This window comes from Cydia pomonella, chromosome 1, assembly GCF_033807575.1.
Source record: "Cydia pomonella isolate Wapato2018A chromosome 1, ilCydPomo1, whole genome shotgun sequence".
NCBI lineage: Eukaryota > Metazoa > Arthropoda > Insecta > Lepidoptera > Tortricidae > Cydia > Cydia pomonella.
The window spans coordinates 49443818-49467029 of NC_084703.1; the positions used below are offsets into that span (position 1 = coordinate 49443818).

General features: G+C 48.9%; 1 protein-coding gene across 1 annotated transcript in view; it reads left to right on the plus strand.

The window, feature by feature from the left end:
• LOC133529160 (nuclear pore complex protein Nup205) overlaps positions 1-23212 on the plus strand; it is a 77731-nt gene that overhangs the window by 44520 nt on the left and 9999 nt on the right. Inside the window, exons 21-32 of the mRNA XM_061866810.1 lie at positions 374-548; positions 5997-6159; positions 6705-6817; positions 8562-8706; positions 9190-9330; positions 10479-10620; positions 11332-11447; positions 15484-16114; positions 16818-16990; positions 18577-18788; positions 20474-20611; positions 22162-22372. Of these exons, the coding sequence (XP_061722794.1) occupies positions 374-548; positions 5997-6159; positions 6705-6817; positions 8562-8706; positions 9190-9330; positions 10479-10620; positions 11332-11447; positions 15484-16114; positions 16818-16990; positions 18577-18788; positions 20474-20611; positions 22162-22372 (2360 nt within the window). The remainder of the gene's footprint in view (positions 1-373; positions 549-5996; positions 6160-6704; positions 6818-8561; positions 8707-9189; positions 9331-10478; positions 10621-11331; positions 11448-15483; positions 16115-16817; positions 16991-18576; positions 18789-20473; positions 20612-22161; positions 22373-23212) is intronic.

The window sequence follows — 23212 nt, forward strand, 5'->3', positions numbered from 1 at the left end:
ATTATTTTTGTTGACTCATAGAAAAAGTATTGTTTACAATAGTGATATAATCAAGCTTTTCAATACGAGTATCAAGCACTCGGCAAGCTTCGTTGCCTAAACACGGTAAAATACTATATCGCGGCGCGTGTTAACGTGTTATAAGACGCTGCTTCACATTTAGCCGTATATTCCCAGAGATAAAATACTATAGGGACCGTGCGCGTTGGAAGGTCTGCCATCCTTTGGCTGAATCGGAACAATAAACATCACATTTACGCCACGCTCCAAAAAGAAGGTTCCTGTGCTGTCCTACAGTTCATGCACGCTCACTATATCGCGGCGCGTGTTAGTGTTATAAGACGCTCCTTCACATTTAGCCGTATATTCCCAGAGCCGGGCCCCAACGGCGGCGACCGGCTGACGCACTGCTGCCGCGTGCTGGCGCACAGCTCCGCGCTGCCCGCGTGCGCCGCGCGCGCCGCCGCGCTGCTGGCCCGCGCGCTGCTCGAGCCCGCCGCCGCGAGGCACCTGCAGGAGCACGCCAGCTACAGGGCCCGCGAGATACGGTACGGACAGTGACACTCCTGTATGCCCGCCCCCGACGGCGGCGACCGGCTGACGCACTGCTGCCGCGTGCTGGCGCACAGCTCCGCGCTGCCCGCGTGCGCCGCGCGCGCCGCCGCGCTGCTGGCCCGCGCGCTGCTCGAGCCCGCCGCCGCGAGGCACCTGCAGGAGCACGCCAGCTACAGGGCCCGCGAGATACGGTACGGACAGTGACACTCCTGTATGCCCGCCCCCGACGGCGGCGACCGGCTGACGCACTGCTGCCGCGTGCTGGCGCACAGCTCCGCGCTGCCCGCGTGCGCCGCGCGCGCCGCCGCGCTGCTGGCCCGCGCGCTGCTCGAGCCCGCCGCCGCGAGGCACCTGCAGGAGCACGCCAGCTACAGGGCCCGCGAGATACGGTACGGACAGTGACACTCCTGTATGCCCGCCCCCGACGGCGGCGACCGGCTGACGCACTGCTGCCGCGTGCTGGCGCACAGCTCCGCGCTGCCCGCGTGCGCCGCGCGCGCCGCCGCGCTGCTGGCCCGCGCGCTGCTCGAGCCCGCCGCCGCGAGGCACCTGCAGGAGCACGCCAGCTACAGGGCCCGCGAGATACGGTACGGACAGTGACACTCCTGTATGCCCGCCCCCGACGGCGGCGACCGGCTGACGCACTGCTGCCGCGTGCTGGCGCACAGCTCCGCGCTGCCCGCGTGCGCCGCGCGCGCCGCCGCGCTGCTGGCCCGCGCGCTGCTCGAGCCCGCCGCCGCGAGGCACCTGCAGGAGCACGCCAGCTACAGGGCCCGCGAGATACGGTACGGACAGTGACACTCCTGTATGCCCGCCCCCGACGGCGGCGACCGGCTGACGCACTGCTGCCGCGTGCTGGCGCACAGCTCCGCGCTGCCCGCGTGCGCCGCGCGCGCCGCCGCGCTGCTGGCCCGCGCGCTGCTCGAGCCCGCCGCCGCGAGGCACCTGCAGGAGCACGCCAGCTACAGGGCCCGCGAGATACGGTACGGACAGTGACACTCCTGTATGCCCGCCCCCGACGGCGGCGACCGGCTGACGCACTGCTGCCGCGTGCTGGCGCACAGCTCCGCGCTGCCCGCGTGCGCCGCGCGCGCCGCCGCGCTGCTGGCCCGCGCGCTGCTCGAGCCCGCCGCCGCGAGGCACCTGCAGGAGCACGCCAGCTACAGGGCCCGCGAGATACGGTACGGACAGTGACACTCCTGTATGCCCGCCCCCGACGGCGGCGACCGGCTGACGCACTGCTGCCGCGTGCTGGCGCACAGCTCCGCGCTGCCCGCGTGCGCCGCGCGCGCCGCCGCGCTGCTGGCCCGCGCGCTGCTCGAGCCCGCCGCCGCGAGGCACCTGCAGGAGCACGCCAGCTACAGGGCCCGCGAGATACGGTACGGACAGTGACACTCCTGTATGCCCGCCCCCGACGGCGGCGACCGGCTGACGCACTGCTGCCGCGTGCTGGCGCACAGCTCCGCGCTGCCCGCGTGCGCCGCGCGCGCCGCCGCGCTGCTGGCCCGCGCGCTGCTCGAGCCCGCCGCCGCGAGGCACCTGCAGGAGCACGCCAGCTACAGGGCCCGCGAGATACGGTACGGACAGTGACACTCCTGTATGCCCGCCCCCGACGGCGGCGACCGGCTGACGCACTGCTGCCGCGTGCTGGCGCACAGCTCCGCGCTGCCCGCGTGCGCCGCGCGCGCCGCCGCGCTGCTGGCCCGCGCGCTGCTCGAGCCCGCCGCCGCGAGGCACCTGCAGGAGCACGCCAGCTACAGGGCCCGCGAGATACGGTACGGACAGTGACACTCCTGTATGCCCGCCCCCGACGGCGGCGACCGGCTGACGCACTGCTGCCGCGTGCTGGCGCACAGCTCCGCGCTGCCCGCGTGCGCCGCGCGCGCCGCCGCGCTGCTGGCCCGCGCGCTGCTCGAGCCCGCCGCCGCGAGGCACCTGCAGGAGCACGCCAGCTACAGGGCCCGCGAGATACGGTACGGACAGTGACACTCCTGTATGCCCGCCCCCGACGGCGGCGACCGGCTGACGCACTGCTGCCGCGTGCTGGCGCACAGCTCCGCGCTGCCCGCGTGCGCCGCGCGCGCCGCCGCGCTGCTGGCCCGCGCGCTGCTCGAGCCCGCCGCCGCGAGGCACCTGCAGGAGCACGCCAGCTACAGGGCCCGCGAGATACGGTACGGACAGTGACACTCCTGTATGCCCGCCCCCGACGGCGGCGACCGGCTGACGCACTGCTGCCGCGTGCTGGCGCACAGCTCCGCGCTGCCCGCGTGCGCCGCGCGCGCCGCCGCGCTGCTGGCCCGCGCGCTGCTCGAGCCCGCCGCCGCGAGGCACCTGCAGGAGCACGCCAGCTACAGGGCCCGCGAGATACGGTACGGACAGTGACACTCCTGTATGCCCGCCCCCGACGGCGGCGACCGGCTGACGCACTGCTGCCGCGTGCTGGCGCACAGCTCCGCGCTGCCCGCGTGCGCCGCGCGCGCCGCCGCGCTGCTGGCCCGCGCGCTGCTCGAGCCCGCCGCCGCGAGGCACCTGCAGGAGCACGCCAGCTACAGGGCCCGCGAGATACGGTACGGACAGTGACACTCCTGTATGCCCGCCCCCGACGGCGGCGACCGGCTGACGCACTGCTGCCGCGTGCTGGCGCACAGCTCCGCGCTGCCCGCGTGCGCCGCGCGCGCCGCCGCGCTGCTGGCCCGCGCGCTGCTCGAGCCCGCCGCCGCGAGGCACCTGCAGGAGCACGCCAGCTACAGGGCCCGCGAGATACGGTACGGACAGTGACACTCCTGTATGCCCGCCCCCGACGGCGGCGACCGGCTGACGCACTGCTGCCGCGTGCTGGCGCACAGCTCCGCGCTGCCCGCGTGCGCCGCGCGCGCCGCCGCGCTGCTGGCCCGCGCGCTGCTCGAGCCCGCCGCCGCGAGGCACCTGCAGGAGCACGCCAGCTACAGGGCCCGCGAGATACGGTACGGACAGTGACACTCCTGTATGCCCGCCCCCGACGGCGGCGACCGGCTGACGCACTGCTGCCGCGTGCTGGCGCACAGCTCCGCGCTGCCCGCGTGCGCCGCGCGCGCCGCCGCGCTGCTGGCCCGCGCGCTGCTCGAGCCCGCCGCCGCGAGGCACCTGCAGGAGCACGCCAGCTACAGGGCCCGCGAGATACGGTACGGACAGTGACACTCCTGTATGCCCGCCCCCGACGGCGGCGACCGGCTGACGCACTGCTGCCGCGTGCTGGCGCACAGCTCCGCGCTGCCCGCGTGCGCCGCGCGCGCCGCCGCGCTGCTGGCCCGCGCGCTGCTCGAGCCCGCCGCCGCGAGGCACCTGCAGGAGCACGCCAGCTACAGGGCCCGCGAGATACGGTACGGACAGTGACACTCCTGTATGCCCGCCCCCGACGGCGGCGACCGGCTGACGCACTGCTGCCGCGTGCTGGCGCACAGCTCCGCGCTGCCCGCGTGCGCCGCGCGCGCCGCCGCGCTGCTGGCCCGCGCGCTGCTCGAGCCCGCCGCCGCGAGGCACCTGCAGGAGCACGCCAGCTACAGGGCCCGCGAGATACGGTACGGACCGTGACACTCCTGTATGCCCGCCCCCGACGGCGGCGACCGGCTGACGCACGGCTGCCGCGTGCTGGCGCACAGCTCCGCGCTGCCCGCGTGCGCCGCGCGCGCCGCCGCGCTGCTGGCCCGCGCGCTGCTCGAGCCCGCCGCCGCGAGGCACCTGCAGGAGCACGCCAGCTACAGGGCCCGCGAGATACGGTACGGACAGTGACACTCCTGTATGCCCGCCCCCGACGGCGGCGACCGGCTTACGCACTGCTGCCGCGTGCTGGCGCACAGCTCCGCGCTGCCCGCGTGCGCCGCGCGCGCCGCCGCGCTGCTGGCCCGCGCGCTGCTCGAGCCCGCCGCCGCGAGGCACCTGCAGGAGCACGCCAGCTACAGGGCCCGCGAGATACGGTACGGACAGTGACACTCCTGTATGCCCGCCCCCGACGGCGGCGACCGGCTGACGCACTGCTGCCGCGTGCTGGCGCACAGCTCCGCGCTGCCCGCGTGCGCCGCGCGCGCCGCCGTTTCAAAATTAAAGGTTTATTTTTATTTCCCTAAAGGAATAAAGTAAGGGTACCATTTAATTTCTTACATTGTAAACTACATAAATAAATGAAAATACCACTTAAAACTAATTTTACAAACGAATATTTTCAATTTTAAACATAAAAATGCAACAAGTATTCGTCGGCGACGTCTTAGCGCTCTTCGAAGGATTTCATATGCAAACATTTTAGCGCTCACGGTAACGAGTACTTATGGAGAGTTGCATTAGCGGATCGCCTTCCATCATTCCCGAACTACACTCGAGACAGAACACACGTCCCACGGATCATCGGGCTCTGATACGTAATCCTTTTGGAAAATGTAACCGATATAATTAATATATATGTCGTAAATACGTTAAATATAATAACGCGATTATGAATAAACCCCAAATTGGGTAAGTGGTAAATTTATTATTTAGTTTTATTTTTTTCAAATTTTTGAATGTACATAAAAACTTAAGTAAGTCACCTGTTGTATGTAGTTGTGACGTGTTCGAATAGACAATACATGTTTAAAAAAACACTCACAAACAAAACAAATGTCTTTTCGAACACGTCACATCTACATACAACAGGTGACTTACTTAAGTTTTTTACCTATACTGAAAATGAATTTTTACGTTTTTTTTTGTAAACACTATTTTTGGCAAACGTTATTTGTCACTTTTTGATATCTATGCATAAGGATATGACGAATGAATGATATGTCACCGTATTTAAGAATTAATCCGCTTAAAATTTAGTTTATTCTCAAGTGTGATGAACAGATGAAAAACATTGTAACCGGGGGCAAGAATATTGCAAACTCGGGTCCTTAATTCCCTCCAACCTGCGGCTATCAAGAATTACCCACCCTCGCTTCCAAAATGTCACTAACCCCCCTCACACACTGTACTAATAGGATCTAGATGTAATTTTTTTATAAATGGTATAAATCGTTCAGGTTCGTTTTTAGAATCAAATGTCTATATGGGACCCGTTGCATTCAAGCAATACAAAAGTCAGAAATGATAGTCAAAGTCCGACAGTCGTACTTCACTCCAAAAACGATCCCAACAAAACGATAAGCAAACGTGACGTCACGGTCACCGAGAGCCCATCTTGAAGTATGAAAAACATGTGATGAGCATGGATATTTGTTCCTGAGTCATGGGTGTTTTCTATATAATTAAGTATTTATAAATATTTATATATTATATATATCGTTGTCTAAGTACCCTCAACACAAGCCTTATTGAGCTTACTGTGGAATTAGTCAATTTGTGTAATAATGTCCTATACTAAAAAAAAATGTAATTTACATTTATTTAAGTACCTAAAGATACAGACTGTACACATGGCATTCCAGACACTGGTTCGTGGAATGCCTGGACGCGGACGGCTGGCCCGAGGCGGCCGGCGCGTGCGTGCGCCGCGCCAAGGAGCTGGTCGTGGGCATCCTGCAGCACACCCTGCCCAGTGCTGCCCCCAACCTGTCACACCTGCTGCTGGGATACCAGAACCAGGAGGACGTAAGTTAACTCTGAAACTCCAGACCTGTAAGGCGCAGGAAGGTGGCAACGGGAGTACAAACGTGATCCCATACAAAAAGAGAACGTTTTTCCACTTTTAAATATTTTGCATTCTCCATGATTTTTATGACCTGACCAGCAATATATTGATTTTTTGATAAAATGAATATATTCGGAGATAATCGATCCAAAGAAAAAAATGACCCCCCCCCCCCCCTCTAACTTTTGAACCATAGGTACAAAAAATATAAAAAAAAAATCGTGAAAAAGAATCGCTTAAGAAAGACATTAAATGAAAACTATAGCGGATATTATCAGTTTAGCTGTATTTGAGTTATCGCTAAAAGTTTCCCCTTCATAGTAAAAACTCGTACATCCACAGTTCATCCCTTGGTTAACAATCTACTATACTTTAAGCTCCAGTTTAACTTATTGTGACGGAAGAGTAACTACGGAACCCTACTCTGAGCATGGCCCGACATGCTTTTGGCTGATTTTTATTTTATTTATAAGACCCTCATTTTAAGTTTACTTTTATTCTGCAGATATCGCGCAGCGCCCTACACGAGCCGGGCGTGGGCGGCAGCCCGCGGACCTGTTTCCACTCCGTACTCGACATACTGGACGCTCACATCGCCGGCCAAAACAGCCATGAGAGGTAATTACACCAGTTTCTTTTTTTATATCTTTCTTTATTGTCCATAGGACCTGTTTCTTTTTTTACTCCGAAACAGCCCAATATTTTTAATTATTTTATGCTCTTTACGTGGGACTGAATCGTGTATTTAGGTAACAACTTCGTATTATTAGATTCTCCCATTAAAAATGAAATAAACAACCAAATAATTTTAAAATACCGGTATTTAATTTAAAAAAAAAATTACTTTCACCTGACCATGGTCTGTTTGTAATCAAATCTTGCAAGTTAAATTTGATCCACTTCCCGGTTTCCGATTGAGCTGAAAATTTGCATACATATGTAAGTCGGGTGACAATGCAATATTATTGTACCATTGAGCTGATCTGATGATGGAGACAGGAGGTAGACATAGGAACTCTGTGATAAAACAACGCAACCTAATTGTGTTTGGGGTTTTTAGAATTTGCGCGATGAGTATTAGTTGCCTGTGGAAAGAAAAGTACAGTCAGCGATAAAAACTTGTACCAATTTTTTTTGCCAAAAATTTTTTTGTATGAAAAAAACCGGTTCAGTGCTTTGCTGAGGCGTCATCGGAATTCGCGTCTGATGCTATAATTTTCGAACATTAGGGGATCGAATACAACGCACTTGTCTTATTTGTTGTGTTTTGTCATACATTTTGCTTCGTAAATTGTGCGTCAACGTATTTTGAGCAGCGGCGTGGTTTGTCCTTAACCTTTCGTGTGCGCCTGTCAAAAATTTGCCATTTATTTAGCAACCATGACATTTTCTTGTTTAAGTTGAATTTGTTTGAATATATATGGAGCAGATCTGCTCCTAAGCATACCAAAGAGTAAAATAAGTGTACAGGATAAGTGGACGACATTCGGAAGACTGCAGGTTACTTCTGGATGAGATTGGCTCGGGACCGGGATAAGTGGCGTACTAGAAGAGAGGCCTATGCTCAGCAGTGGGCGATAAAAGGCTGATATGATGATGATGACAGGAAAAGAGAGCCCTTTTGAAGTATTTTAAGGAAACTAATTTCGAAGCGCTAATCTCTAATTTGTATCCGTAACTAACTAGGGGTCGCCCAGAAATCATGTGATCATATTTGGCCTATTTTTGACCCCCCCTCCCCTTGATGACATTTGGTGATTTTACTCGACACTTTTTGATATTTAACAAATTGAACACATATCAGTGAAAGAATAAGGATCAAAGTCAAATGGCGTTCTAAAAGTTTTAAAGCTTCATGTCGAAAAGTCGAAAGATGGCGGTAAGTTTGCTGTGGCTACAAATTTTTCTTTGAAAATCCGCCTCTATTTCAAATTATCTTTGGTTTGCACTGCAGAGTTACATGTATCTATTCTGTACACATAACTAGAATTGTTGGACCCGTAGCAGATTTGAAGTGTACTGTTCCCATAGAATTGTTGTTGGACCCGTAGCAGATATGAAGTGTCCTGTTCCCATAGAATTGTTGTTGGACCCGTAGCAGATTTGAAGTGTCCTGTTCCCATAGAATTGTTGTTGGACCCGTAGCAGATTTGAAGTGTCCTGTTCCCATAGAATTGTTGTTGGACCCGTAGCAGATATGAAGTGTCCTGTTCCCATAGAATTGTTGTTGGACCCGTAGCAGATTTGAAGTGTCCTGTTCCCATAGAATTGTTGTTGGACCCGTAGCAGATTTGAAGTGTACTGTTCCCATAGAATTGTTGTTGGACCCGTAGCAGATATGAAGTGTACTGTTCCCATGCAGGCAAGCGGACGACCTGATAGAGAGCTGCTACAGGCTGGTGTACTGGGTGTGCGCGCGCGCCAACACGTCCGCGCCGGCGCTGCGCCTGCTGCGCGCGCGGGACCACTTCCTGTCGCGCCACGTGCGCGCCACCACCAACCTGCAGGTATACACTCCTTCCTTTTATCCCGGCATTCTGCTGAGGCTCATGGGAGCCTGCGCTCCGCTTGACAACTAATCCCAAGATTTGGCGTAGGCACTAGTTTTTACGAAAGCGACTGCCATTTGACCTTATAAATGATAAATTAGGCCCGGTTGAGATTAGTCCGGTTTCCGACTGGTAAATATTAAATGATATTTCATACATAAAACTCATTGGTACGTGTCGGGTTTGAACCCGCGATCTCCGGATTGCAAGTCGCATGCTCTTACCGCTGGGCCACCAGCCCTCGAGCGCCTGTAGGTATAAACTGTCAAATCTAAAGTTGAGTCGGACCAAGAGATAGACTTTTGACCACTGAGATAAACTTTTTAATGTTAAATAATTGTAATAGTCCCGAAGTGGTAAATTTTTAATGTAATATAAATTGTCATGTTTGTGTACGCCATTCGGAAGTTGTCAGTATTGAACCGATTGCGTTGGTCGCAGACGGCGTGCGTGGCCACGCTGTCGTCGCGCTCGTGGGTGCTGCGCGCGTGCGCCAGCGAGGTGGGCTGCGCGTGCTGCGCGCGCCAGCACGCCGCCGTCGCCGCGCTGCTGCGCGCGCTGGCCGCCACCACCCGCCCGCAGGTACGCATTCTAGGGTTATAGCGACCCAACTACTGAGACTTCACTGTCCGTCCGTCCGTCTATCACCAGGCTGTATCTCATGAACCGTGATAGCTAGACAGTTGAAATTTTCACAGATGATGTATTTCTGTTGACGCTATAACAACAAATACTAGAAACATAATAAAATAAATATTTAAGGGGGGCTCCCATACAACAAACATTTTTTTTTTTGCCATTTTTAGATATAATGGTACGGAACCCTTCGTGCACGAGTCCGACTCGCACTTGCCCGGGTTTTTTTGTTGTACCTTTTTTGTATTCATTTTAAAAAAAAGTTAATATTTATGAAGGTAAGCCTAATAACGTTTCTAATTATTTATTATCACCAATAATGATGATTATTTTTCAAATAAGTAGGAATCAATAAATAGATACAAATTTTTGGTCACCCTACTCAATGTGAAGTCTTGTCGCTTTCCATACAGCGTATGCCAAAAGTCATAGGGTGACCATGATTACTTAGTATAAGATTAGATTTATACTATTGGAAGTATAAATCTAATTTCGACTTATGGCGAAAGAATGATTTCGAAAAACATTTAACTATCTCTGAAACTAGGCCTATTCCAGAAAATTTTATATGAAATTTTAGTTTCTAACTATTACCAGGAATGCTTAGTTAAAATGTCTCGCAATGCTCACGGGCACCTTGTATAGTAGTGTTTCTACTTGAAATAAAAACAAATTAAAATATTTTGAAATACTTCCAATAGTATTGATTGGCAGCGCTAGCTCGGTATCACCTGAGTTGATCCAGTTAGAAGGTATGATCAATACTGTTCTACCTTAGAGATGGCTAGGGGGCGATTTACTTGAAAAAATAAGGAAAATTAAACTCATTATATTTAAATTAAATAATGTGGATCATATACAGAATCAGAAAAAGTGGTTCTGAATCGCGACCCAGAAATCACTTTGTATATTATATTGTTTCCTATTTGTAAACAAATATTAATTAAAACTTTAAGTATAAATGATTTCCATATGTATGTGTATCGAAATATGTAATGAGCTCGGCCGCTCCGATATATCTGACGGCGACTGTACATTGACTAAAACTCTTTTGACCAACTTCTTAATAATATAATCTTAATGGTATTTCATAGGAATGGGAAGGCGAAGGCTGCTTACTCCGGAGGTGTCTCAGCGCCCTCCCCGTGTCCGCCCCGCCGCCCCCGGAGCCGCAGTGGGAGCTGTTCAACCCCACGCTGCTGGCGCAGGCCATAGCCAGCTGTGACATATCTGCAGGTACCCAGCCTTACTCCGGAGGTGTCTCAGCGCCCTCCCCGTGTCCGCCCCGCCGCCCCCGGAGCCGCAGTGGGAGCTGTTCAACCCCACGCTGCTGGCGCAGGCCATAGCCAGCTGTGACATATCTGCAGGTACCCAGCCTTACTCCGGAGGTGTCTCAGCGCCCTCCCCGTGTCCGCCCCGCCGCCCCCGGAGCCGCAGTGGGAGCTGTTCAACCCCACGCTGCTGGCGCAGGCCATAGCCAGCTGTGACATATCTGCAGGTACCCAGCCTTACTCCGGAGGTGTCTCAGCGCCCTCCCCGTGTCCGCCCCGCCGCCCCCGGAGCCGCAGTGGGAGCTGTTCAACCCCACGCTGCTGGCGCAGGCCATAGCCAGCTGTGACATATCTGCAGGTACCCAGCCTTACTCCGGAGGTGTCTCAGCGCCCTCCCCGTGTCCGCCCCGCCGCCCCCGGAGCCGCAGTGGGAGCTGTTCAACCCCACGCTGCTGGCGCAGGCCATAGCCAGTTGACACATACATGCAGGTACCCCAGCCTTACTCCGGAGGTGTGTTACTCGGAAGTGTGAAGGTTACGTTGACAGCATCCACCATTACACCAATAATTATCTTTGGTGCGGTGGGCACGACTAGTTACGACGCCATTACGTGTTCATGGCGTTCAAAAGGTTAAATATATTCAAGTGAAATGAAACTAGCACAACGTGCCGCAGGTCCGTCGTCGAAGCGCATCTCCGTATCGCGCGTGCACGCGCTGCTGGCGCGCGACCTGGCCGCGCTGCCCGTGTCGCAGCCGCAGCGCGCGCTCGTCTCCGCCGAGATACAGAAGGTACGCCACCACCATTAACAATTTAGATTTTATTTCAATTAATCCAATTTGAAATTCAAATTACACAATCAGGTGAAAAGCTGCGCGGGAGTGCCATATGGCATGAAGTACGTCTTTTTTGGGTTATATATCGTTTTTGAGTAATAATGTTATAGTAGATGCATAAATAATACTAATACCTTTAGACCTATGCAATACAATACGAATACACTTTATTGCACACCTCAATACAGAAACAGTACAAATAATACAACACATAAAGAAGAGGTAAACAACAGGCGGTCTTATCGCTAAAAAGCGATCTCTCCAGACAACCTTTAGGTAGCGGAATTTAAAAAAATTATAGATATGTTATATATATATTGCCCTAGCTTCGTTTATCAATATTTTTGTTTTGCCTACGCGCTACTATTCTTTATACTGATATTGACATTGTTTGTTCTAACAATAGACTCATAATAAAACTGTTTGTGTTAACGTGTATAGCCTACCTATATTCCATAACTCTCTCTTCTCGTTGCCCCGGCATATTGCCACGGCTCATAGGAGCCTGGGGTCCGCTTGACAACTAATCCCAAGAAAGCGACTGCCATCTGACTTTCCAACCCAGAAGGTAAACTAGGCCTTGTTAGGATTAGTCCGGTTTCCTCACGATGTTTTCCTTCACCGAAAAGCGACTGGTAAATATCGAATGTTATTTCGTACATAAGTTCCGAAAAACTCATTGGTACGAGCCGGGGTTTGAACCCGCGACCTCCGGATTGCAAGTCGCACGCTTTTACCGCTAGGCCACCACCCAAGCAGCACATTAGTGAATTTTGCAGCTTATCTTATAGCTTTATGTTCTAAATGAGTGGTTTAACGGTGTTTGATAAAACTTATACCTTTAAACACAACTCAAAATTGTATATGAGTTTATCCTGTCACTTGTAGTTGCTTAGGAACGTTTATTGTTTCTACTTTTTTTTTTATACTACGTTGGTGGCAAACAAGCATACGGCCTGCCTGATGTTAAGCAGTCTCCGTAGCCTATGTACACCTGCAACTCCAGAGGAGTTACATGCGCGTTGCCGACCCTAACCCCACCCCCCTCGTTGAGCTCTGGCAACCTTACTCACCGGCAGGAACACAACACTATGAGTAGGGTCAAGTGTTATTTGGCTGCGGTTTTCTGTAAGGTGGAGGTACTTCCCCAGTTGGGCTTCTACTTTATTACTTATGGTTGGGTAAAGTCGATTTTGCTGCTTAAAGTTGCATGCAGGTTTTAATTGTCACTGAATAAGAAGCAATAGTGCTATATAAGGCCCTAAAGTCACTTATAAGCAACTTTTACATATAAGTGGGAACATACCCTTATTTGGAACTTTTAATTCCAAATTTATTTATTTTTTTATAACGATAGGCAAGCGTTTGACCACGATCTCACCTGATGGTAAGTGATGATGCGGTCTACGGTGGAGCACGCTTACCTATGAGATACCTATTTACTCTAGCCTTGAAGAGACCCAGATTGTACTCATGCGGAAACACAGACTCGGGCAGGGCATTGCACTCCTTGGCAGTTCGCATAAGAAATGTTGAAGCAAAACGCTTCGTGCGTATTTGTGGAATACCTACCATGAAGCGATGCCGGAGTGCCGATTGTCTGGTAGTCCGATGGTGAAATGGGGACGGAGGAATAAGGTTGTGCAGTTCCTCGGCACACTCTCCGAAATGTATCCTGTAAAAGATCGTTAGGCTGGCAACCTTGCGACGATGCTCCAGACTTTGGAGTCGAATGACTAGTATAATAGAATAGTATATCACCAATAGTGGCTCAAGAGATAACTTTACGGCCCTTTTGGAACCTAAAGTGATTGCAACTTTAAGGCCTAGAAATACTCTTATTGCCACTCCAACGCATAATTAAGTCTCAATAGGAGGTTCTTGAAAACCAAAAGCAGTTATTTTCACTTATTTCGAACCACTAACGATCTAACAGTTCCAAAATTAGGTCATATACATAATATCCTATCAAAAACATTTTCATGAAAATGTTGCCAAGACGAAACCACGAGGCTCGCACTGTCAAAAAGTTATCAGATTTCTCGTAGAGACAAGCTTCTAACTCTACAAGCCCTAACTTCAGAAACTCTACAACGTAGTCAAAATATGTGGCATGGCCGTTTCGCTACCGTCACATGGGCGTAAGGTGCAAGTTTATTCACTAAGTATACTTGTAGTAACGAAACGGCCAAGCCACATATTTTGGCTAAGGTGTAGAGTTTGTGAAGTAAGGGCTTGTAGAGTTAGAAGCTTGGCTCTATAAGAAATCTGATAACTTTTTGACAGTGCGAGCCTTATGGTAGTCTAGGCATCATTTTCCATGAAAATGTTTTTGATAGGATTTCACTTCTTTTTGTAAGTTGCTTATGACAATCTTCCATCCCCTAATATAAATGGTAAAGTAAGTAAGTCAGTAAGTAGAGTAAATACACTTTATTGCACCACAGAAGAAAAATTCAGTAACAGATTTACAATGTAAATAAAGCAACGGGCGTTCTTATTGTGAGAGATCTCTTCCAGACAACTTTAGGGTAGCAGGATATAAAGAACAAAAAGCTTTAGTGACAGGTAGTGCACGAATACAGGAATAAGAAGATTACACATTACAATGAAATACCTACCAATGGGTACAATCAAATAGTTAAATGGTTAAGGGAAATTTACTATTAAAAATCCCGAAATACGTATCTGGGGGCATCTTTTATACAATCTTCTTTTTTTACTGATCCCCCATACAAACTTTCCTCTATTCCCCCTAATGCCCTTTTCATTCCCTTTTCACCTTTACGGGTGATTTTGGGGTTGATATCTATTCTATATCCTTCACTAAATTTCAACTAAATCGGTTATTGATTCCCCATACAAAATTCCACCCCCCCTTTTCATCCCCTTAAGGGCTATAAATTTCCAATTTTTTTGCTACATACTGCTACATACCAAATTTTTGCTTCCTAGGACTTCAGGAAGGAAGTAGTCTTCATTAGATTCGAAAAGTTATTCTTCTCTTTGCAAAAGGCATTATTGACGATGTTTGATGTTATTTAAGCTCTTAAGACGACAGTAGAGGACCCGCTTCATACAAACATAGTCCTCATTTTCCTGTCTGGATATTAAGTTATTGAAAATATTTTGACGATATTTGTTGTAAATCAACCACAACTATGTCGTTGTTCGTTTGTTTTTATCTTATTTTCAATAGGGTTGTTTCCAATTTTTTGAAACGCTTGTATTACGTTCTATATTAACTAAAAGTTGCCCTAAAATTTAACTTCTATACTAAAAACGGCTTTAAATATGTTAAATTAACAAAATATATTTTGACAGATGCTTTCGCGCCCAAAACGCTCTTTGAAAATTGTGTGACGTCACAGTTTACGGTTTGACACATAACTACATACACGAGTAGAAGATACGAACTGTCAACTGACATTTGTCATTTGTTGTTTATCGCCTAACTGTCAACAGTGTCAATCCGAGAGTTGTGACGTCATCAGAATATTCAATGACGTTTCGAGTTTGGTCACGTGACGTGTGCCAAAAGATATTTTAAATTCAATATTTACAAAAATATGGTCATTACAGGTCCCCTAAAAGTAGTTTAACATGTTCTTATAATCCAATAGAATTTATTGGGATACAATTCTGCCCTAAGATTTGTAGATGGAAACAACCCTATTATCTAAAAGTTAGGAGCATTAAAAAATTTGTATGAAATCTGTTTTTTTGCACCAAAGTTTTATTATAATCAATAAATCTAAAATAGTCAAATGTAGGAGCATAGCTATGGTAGCAAATTATGATAAAATATTCTCCATCATGCTAATATCTGGAGAGAAAATTGGGGATTACGTTTGTATGGACCATGGGCGGCGGTAATCGCTTACCATTAGGTGATCCGTCTGCTCGTTTGCCTCCTGTATCATAAAAAAAATGGAGAAGCAGCCGTCCCTTTTCCTCTTAAACTTTAGACTAATTAAGACTATAATTCCAGGTCCTCGACTACGTCACAGAAGTAAACAAACAGCGTAACCTAGCGGCCACACTCACGCACTACTACGACTCCTGGCGCCAGCTCACCGAGATCATCTTCTGCGTCGTGCCACAGGACCTGCTCACCCTCGACGCCAAGAAGAACCTCCTCATCAGCATACTACAAGACCTCCTTAACAAAATACCTAATGCAGAACCACCGGTCATACCGCAACTGGGTGTTCTGGCCTCCGGAACTGTGCTATTACTCCTAGTCAATCTAAGACACTGTTACATGTTGCAAAGGAAAGAATCCAACTCGAAATCCTCAGACTTCGATACCACATTCTTCACTTCAAGCCAGATGCAAACCAAATCTCTACCCCTCAAGTTTATCCTACACAAAATCCTCTCCTGGATCATCGTATCAGGCGACCAGTCTCAAAAACTCCGCGTGAACCTGTACGGGGCGTTGCTGAATTTCCTGAATATAGTTAACATGAAGCATCAGGATGATGAGGACAGCCAGGACACGACGTATGTGAGCCGGTTGGACGCTTCGCGAGTGCGGCATAATAAGGAGGAGTCTTCGCTGAAGAGCATGGTCATCGATGATATTAAATATTACGGGGTTAATCTGTACAGTATTATAGGTTGGTATTTTTTTATTTATTTAAAAAACAAACAGCCTTTTACAAATATGTCTAAAGTAAATGAACTAAAAAAAGGCCTAAAGTTTCCTACATTACTAAGAAAACTATTACATAGAAATGTAAATTACGCAATTATAAATTACCGGTTTAATTGTGTACTACATGCAAGTAAGCATGCATGTAATTTTACAAGCTTTTACTTAGTTTCACCTGTCCTGTTGTCTGTAATCAAATCTTGCAAGTTAAATTTGACCCACTTCCCGGTTTCCAATGAAGCTGAAAAGCATACATATGTAAGTCGGGTGATAATACAATATTATGGTACCATAGAGCTGATCTGATGATGGAGACAGGAGGTAGCCATAGGAACTCTGTGATAAAACAACGCAGTCTAATTGTGTTTAGGGTTTTTTGAAATGTCTCGATGAGTATTAGTTGCCTGTGGAAAGAAAGGTACAGTCAGCGATAAAACTTTGTCGCAAAAATAATTCTTTTGCCTAAAACTTATTTTATATTTGTTTTCAATTTTTGTTTGGTCTGTTCACTGTGTTGCTGTTCAACGTTTGTTTAGGACACATCGCTTTTGAATACAGACCACCAATCATCACTTTTACAGTTTAATTGCACTAAAAAGTTGCAATTTTGTTGCAATAAAGGTTGAATAAATTAATTATTTATCACTAATATTTATTTATCTCTGCAGGTGCGGACTGCGTTCGAGCGGGGCACGACGCGTGTCGCATGGTGGCGCTGGCGTGCATAGACTCACTCATAGACATAGACCCGAGGACAGACTGGATCGACGCGCTCAGCAACCAGGGCCTGCTGCGCTCCCTGGTCGACAGCCTGCTGTCCATGGACGAGGGGCTTCGAGAGGTGAGCTTTAGTGATACACTCATAGACGTAGACCTGAGGACAGACGGGATGGAAGCCAGCAACCAGGGCCTGCTGCGCTCCCTGGTCGACAGCCTGCTGTCCATGGACGAGGGGCTTCGAGAGGTGAGCTTTAGTGATACACTCATAGACGTAGACCTGAGGACAGACGGGATGGAAGCCAGCAACCAGGGCCTGCTGCGCTCCCTGGTCGACAGCCTGCTGTCCATGGACGAGGGGCTTCGAGAGGTGAGCTTTAGTGATACACTCATAGACGTAGACCTGAGGACAGACGGGATGGAAGCCAGCAACCAGGGCCTGCTGCGCTCCCTGGTCGACAGCCTGCTGTCCATGGACGAGGGGCTTCGAGAGGTGAGCTTTAGTGATACACTCATAGACGTAGACCTGAGGACAGACGGGATGGAAGCCAGCAACCAGGGCCTGCTGCGCTCCCTGGTCGACAGCCTGCTGTCCATGGACGAGGGGCTTCGAGAGGTGAGCTTTAGTGATACACTCATAGACGTAGACCTGAGGACAGACGGGATGGAAGCCAGCAACCAGGGCCTGCTGCGCTCCTTGGTCGACAGCCTGCTGTCCATGGACGAGGGGCTTCGAGAGGTGAGCTTTAGTGATACACTCATAGACGTAGACCTGAGGACAGACGGGATGGAAGCCAGCAACCAGGGCCTGCTGCGCTCCCTGGTCGACAGCCTGCTGTCCATGGACGAGGGGCTTCGAGAGGTGAGCTTTAGTGATACACTCATAGACGTAGACCTGAGGACAGACGGGATGGAAGCCAGCAACCAGGGCCTGCTGCGCTCCCTGGTCGACAGCCTGCTGTCCATGGACGAGGGGCTTCGAGAGGTGAGCTTTAGTGATACACTCATAGACGTAGACCTGAGGACAGACGGGATGGAAGCCAGCAACCAGGGCCTGCTGCGCTCCCTGGTCGACAGCTTGCTGTCCATGGACGAGGGGCTTCGAGAGGTGAGCTTTAGTGATACACTCATAGACGTAGACCTGAGGACAGACGGGATGGAAGCCAGCAACCAGGGCCTGCTGCGCTCCTTGGTCGACAGCCTGCTGTCCATGGACGAGGGGCTTCGAGAGGTGAGCTTTAGTGTTACACTCATAGACGTAGACCCGAGAAGAGACTGGATCGACGACAAAAAATGTATAGGTTTTATTTACGGGTAACACAAAGGAAAATTGCAATTTTGTAATGATTTGTACATAACCAATGAATTTAATATAGAGACAATGAAAAAAACTTTTTTTGTACATAGTTTGAGAGTTCTCTTTAAAGGGCTCTAATCTTTTCAAAAGACTTGGGTCTCTATAAGGACTCAAATTCAATTTAATGACTAGAAAAACTGAGTTGAGTCTGATAGCAGAGGACTCAAAGGACTTCAGTCTTAGCCAACAGTAGGAATGGTCGATTGGGGCGTTTTTAGTAAATTATTGCGTTCGTTTTAAGTTCTATCCACAAAATGTCCTCCTTGCGGAATAACATCGTTTTGTCATTATATGCCATGTCTCCAAATAATCCCTTTGGCTAAAGAAAATAAATAAGGAAATGTCACTCACAGGCGGTGGAGCCCAACCCGAAGTCCCTCCGCGTGATCTACCTGTACGAGTCCAAGATGGCGCTGCTGACCCGCGTGGCGGGCTCCGCGGCCGGCGCCGGGGCCCTGCTGGCGCACGGCGCCCTGCAGGCCCTCGCCGAGCTCTCCGTGCTGCGCAGCCACCCCGACATACACGCGCCCAGCCAGCAGCAGTTCGTGCCCGACCAGGCCGACAGGTAACACTATGTCTACAACTATATTTTTCTATGTCAGAGCTGTTGGATCTCCAAATAAATAAATATAAAAATATAAATATAAAAAAAATATAAAACACTATAGGAAGGAGCATACAGCAACCAAGGGAGTAATAAAAAAAATTGTCATTCATCGTAGTTACGTTCAAACTTAACGTGAAATGAAATATCCTAAGTTATTATGATAATACAACACCTAGTCGACAATGGCTAGAGCCGCAGAGGCAAAGGTTGCAAGGCTGGTTGGACGGCGTATACCACGATATCAGGACATAGAAAACACCCATAACCTAGGAACAAATATCCGTGCTCATCACACGAATAAATGCCTTTATCAGGATTTGAACCCGGGACCATCCTTCATAGGCAGGGTCACCCACTAGGCCAGACCGGTCGTTAACGTTTAAACTGTATATACTGAACAATTTTGTAATAATGAGTTTAAAAAACCTGTTTCTAATCAAAGATTGTTCCGAAATAGAGAACTATTTTGGACAAAGATGTAGAAAATATATGGTACCTAGTTTAATGACTCACCATCAGCGTTAAAAAAAAAATTAACAAAGAAATCATTTAAAAAGAAAGTAAGCAGCGTACTACAAACTAAATTTAAAAACTCAATAAAGTAAAAGTAATTTATTAAGAGACAAGTTTAATATATATAAACAGATATAGTAATAGTAATACTTAAGTAATGACAAACAAGATAGTACACAGTGCTGTATTGTCTTGTTTGATTAGATTAGATTAGATGATTTATTTCATGAAAGACAATTACATAATAAATTTGCATTGATGTCAAAAATATAAGAATTTCTATCATGATCGTCAAAATAAAATAAAAATGAAAATAATAACAGTACTAATGAAATAAAATTATAGCTCCAATAAGGATTGTCAATACAATTAGAATAACAGTAAGTAGGTAAATACTTACAAAATCCAAAATATAAATTTGCCAGTGCTATTGCTATTAATATGAATAGTACCTGGGCGACCGAGCTTTGCTCGGTTATAACTATTTATTGTAATATGGTGGTGTATAGGTGATAATCTTAACTAAATTTTTTCACTAAATGAAACTTGTTTAAAACAATAAAAATTATAAAATTATACATAAACTTGAACATATAAAAAAAAAAACAAAAGTTAGTCACCGGGCGAGATACGAACCCGTAACACTCGTTTAGCAGTCCGTGTCTTAACCCGCTGGACCAGACGGACAGTGGCCGGCAACACGAAATTAGCGACCATATTCTGCGTCGAAAGAAAAACTCATGAAAACTCGAAAACACGCGTTTTCCCAAACATAAGACTAATCTAGATCGATTGTTTACCCCCAAAAACCCCCATATACCAAATTTCAGCAAAATCGTTAGTGCCGTTTCCGAGATCCCGGAAATATATATATTTATATATATACAAGAATTGCTCGTTTAAAGGTATAAGATTAACAGCTATATAAGACAAATAACCTTCACTTAATGTTATTTGGAGCCTCGTCTGCCAACAAACCATACTCTGGTTTGGCGGAAGTTGTGATTAGTTTTTAAGGTTTGTCTTTTGAATAAACATTTATTTATTTCATTTCATTTCATTTACATCTGAAGTTCCTTTGTTATCGCTTTACTGGAATTTGAATAGAAAGAAAATTGTAATATTTCTAGATATCGTCAAATCCTGATCCCGGCCCTGGCGCTTTGTGACGCGCTGCTGACAACCCTGGGCAGCGAGAACGAGAGCTGCGTGCACCTCATCATGCATCTCCTTTACACCAACGTGGAGTGCATGGACATGGTTCTACGGTATGCGCCGCTTTTGGGGCTGGTTTCATATTATAATAATAAATATAAATAAATAATAAATATTATAGGACATTATTACACAAATTGACTAAGTCCCACAGTAAGCTCAATAAGGCTTGTGTTGAGGGTACTTAGACAACGATATATATAATATATAAATATTTATAAATACTTAAATACATAGAAAACACCCATGACTCAGGCTCATGCTCATCACACGAATAAATGCCCTTACCAGGATTTGAACCCGGGACCATCGGCTTCGTAGGCAGGGTCACTACCCACTAGGCCAGACCGGTCGTCGATATTGCACATTATTAACCTTTTGAACGCCAAGAGCCACTAAAGTGGTCGTGTGCTGTCGTGCCTACCACGCCAACGACCACTAAAGAGGTCATGGCAGACGCTGTCAAAGCAATTTTATTGTTGACAGATAAGGTTTAAATTCGTTTCTCAATAGTTGACATATTGGCGTGTATGCCACATTTTGATGCGAGGGAGAAAGCGTTGAAAAGGTTAATATCCCGTCTGAATCCAGGCATTTATATCTATACAATATCTAGACTCAATACTGTGTAATACTGACATCATTTAGCACTGGGCATCGAGGGGTTATGATAACGCGATAGTCTTGTTAAAATGTACCATTTTTAGGGTTCCATAGCCAAATGGCAAAAAACGGAACCCTTATAGATTCGTCATGTCCGTCTGTCTGTCCGTTTATGTCACAGCCACTTTTTTCCGAAACTATAAGAGCTATACTGTTCAAACTTGGTAAGTAGATGTATTATATGAACCGCATTAAGATTTTTACACAAAAATTGAAAAAAAAAATTGGGGGGTTCCCCATACTTAGAACTGAAACTCAAAAATGGATAGGTCTTCAAAAATGATATTTAGGTTTATAACAGAATGAAAAATCTAAAAAAATATATGATATACATTACTATGCAAACTTCCACCGAAAATTGGTTTGAACGAGATCTAGTAAGTAGTTTTTTTAATACGTCATAAATGGTACGGAACCCTTCATGGGCGAGTCCGACTCGCACTTGGCCGCTTTTTTTTATATTGCAAAGCCTCGAGTCCTAGGTTTTCTGTGGCTGTAGTTATCTGAGTTTACTGAAAGTGAGGAACTGAAAATCAATGCTTCGGTATTTTTGTGTCTTTCACCTACTATGATAAATTAAAGTATGTCAAAACAATGCATTTTATTCATTTTAGACATCATGTTTCTTAGAGACATTTACAGCTTAAGACCTACACAATCGATATTTAAATAGAAAAAGTGTAAGTTTATTTTTTCAAAACAACCGGGTTCGATTCCCGAGCTGGGTACAGTTTTTTTTCAAATGTATGAATGCAGTTTTACTTTTTATCAAAATCGGTGGCATGGTTCCTAAGAACAAATCTTCGTATGTCTTATAGTTTCAGACATTCCCATACTGACCGATTTGAATGTGCCACCCTGTATATAAAATACAGACACGTCAATGCGAACTCCTCTCTATTTAAAAAAAAAAATATATAAAATTGTAACGTTTTTCCAGCGCCGCCCACCCCACCTCAGCCCCAGGGCTACTAATCGAGGTGGAGTGGCTGACGTCAGTGCTGGCGCGCTGCTCCGCCTGCCCGGCCTTCGGCACCGGCGACCTGGCCGCCGAGCGCGTCGCGCGCACCCGCCTGCTGCTGGCGGCCCTGCTGCCGAGGTTCCAGCGGGCGCCCACTGCACCAGACCTGGACCTCACTACTTACTACCGGGTATAGTACATCGCCTGCTGCTGGCGGCCCTGCTGCCGAGGTTCCAGCGGGCGCCCACTGCACCAGACCTGGACCTCACTACTTACTACCGGGTATAGTACATCGCCTGCTGCTGGCGGCCCTGCTGCCGAGGTTCCAGCGGGCGCCCACTGCACCAGACCTGGACCTCACTACTTACTACCGGGTATAGTACATCGCCTGCTGCTGGCGGCCCTGCTGCCGAGGTTCCAGCGGGCGCCCACTGCACCAGACCTGGACCTCACTACTTACTACCGGGTATAGTACATCGCCTGCTGCTGGCGGCCCTGCTGCCGAGGTTCCAGCGGGCGCCCACTGCACCAGACCTGGACCTCACTACTTACTACCGGGTATAGTACATCGCCTGCTGCTGGCGGCCCTGCTGCCGAGGTTCCAGCGGGCGCCCACTGCACCAGACCTGGACCTCACTACTTACTACCGGGTATAGTACATCGCCTGCTGCTGGCGGCCCTGCTGCCGAGGTTCCAGCGGGCGCCCACTGCACCAGACCTGGACCTCACTACTTACTACCGGGTATAGTACATCGCCTGCTGCTGGCGGCCCTGCTGCCGAGGTTCCAGCGGGCGCCCACTGCACCAGACCTGGACCTCACTACTTACTACCGGGTATAGTACATCGCCTGCTGCTGGCGGCCCTGCTGCCGAGGTTCCAGCGGGCGTCCACTGCACCAGACCTGGACCTCACTACTTACTACAGGGTATAGTACATCGCCTGTTACTAGCGGCTCTGTTAGATGTTCCAGCCTTGACTATCCACCTCAGACCTGGATATAATATACTCTATATACACCGTGGGCTGATA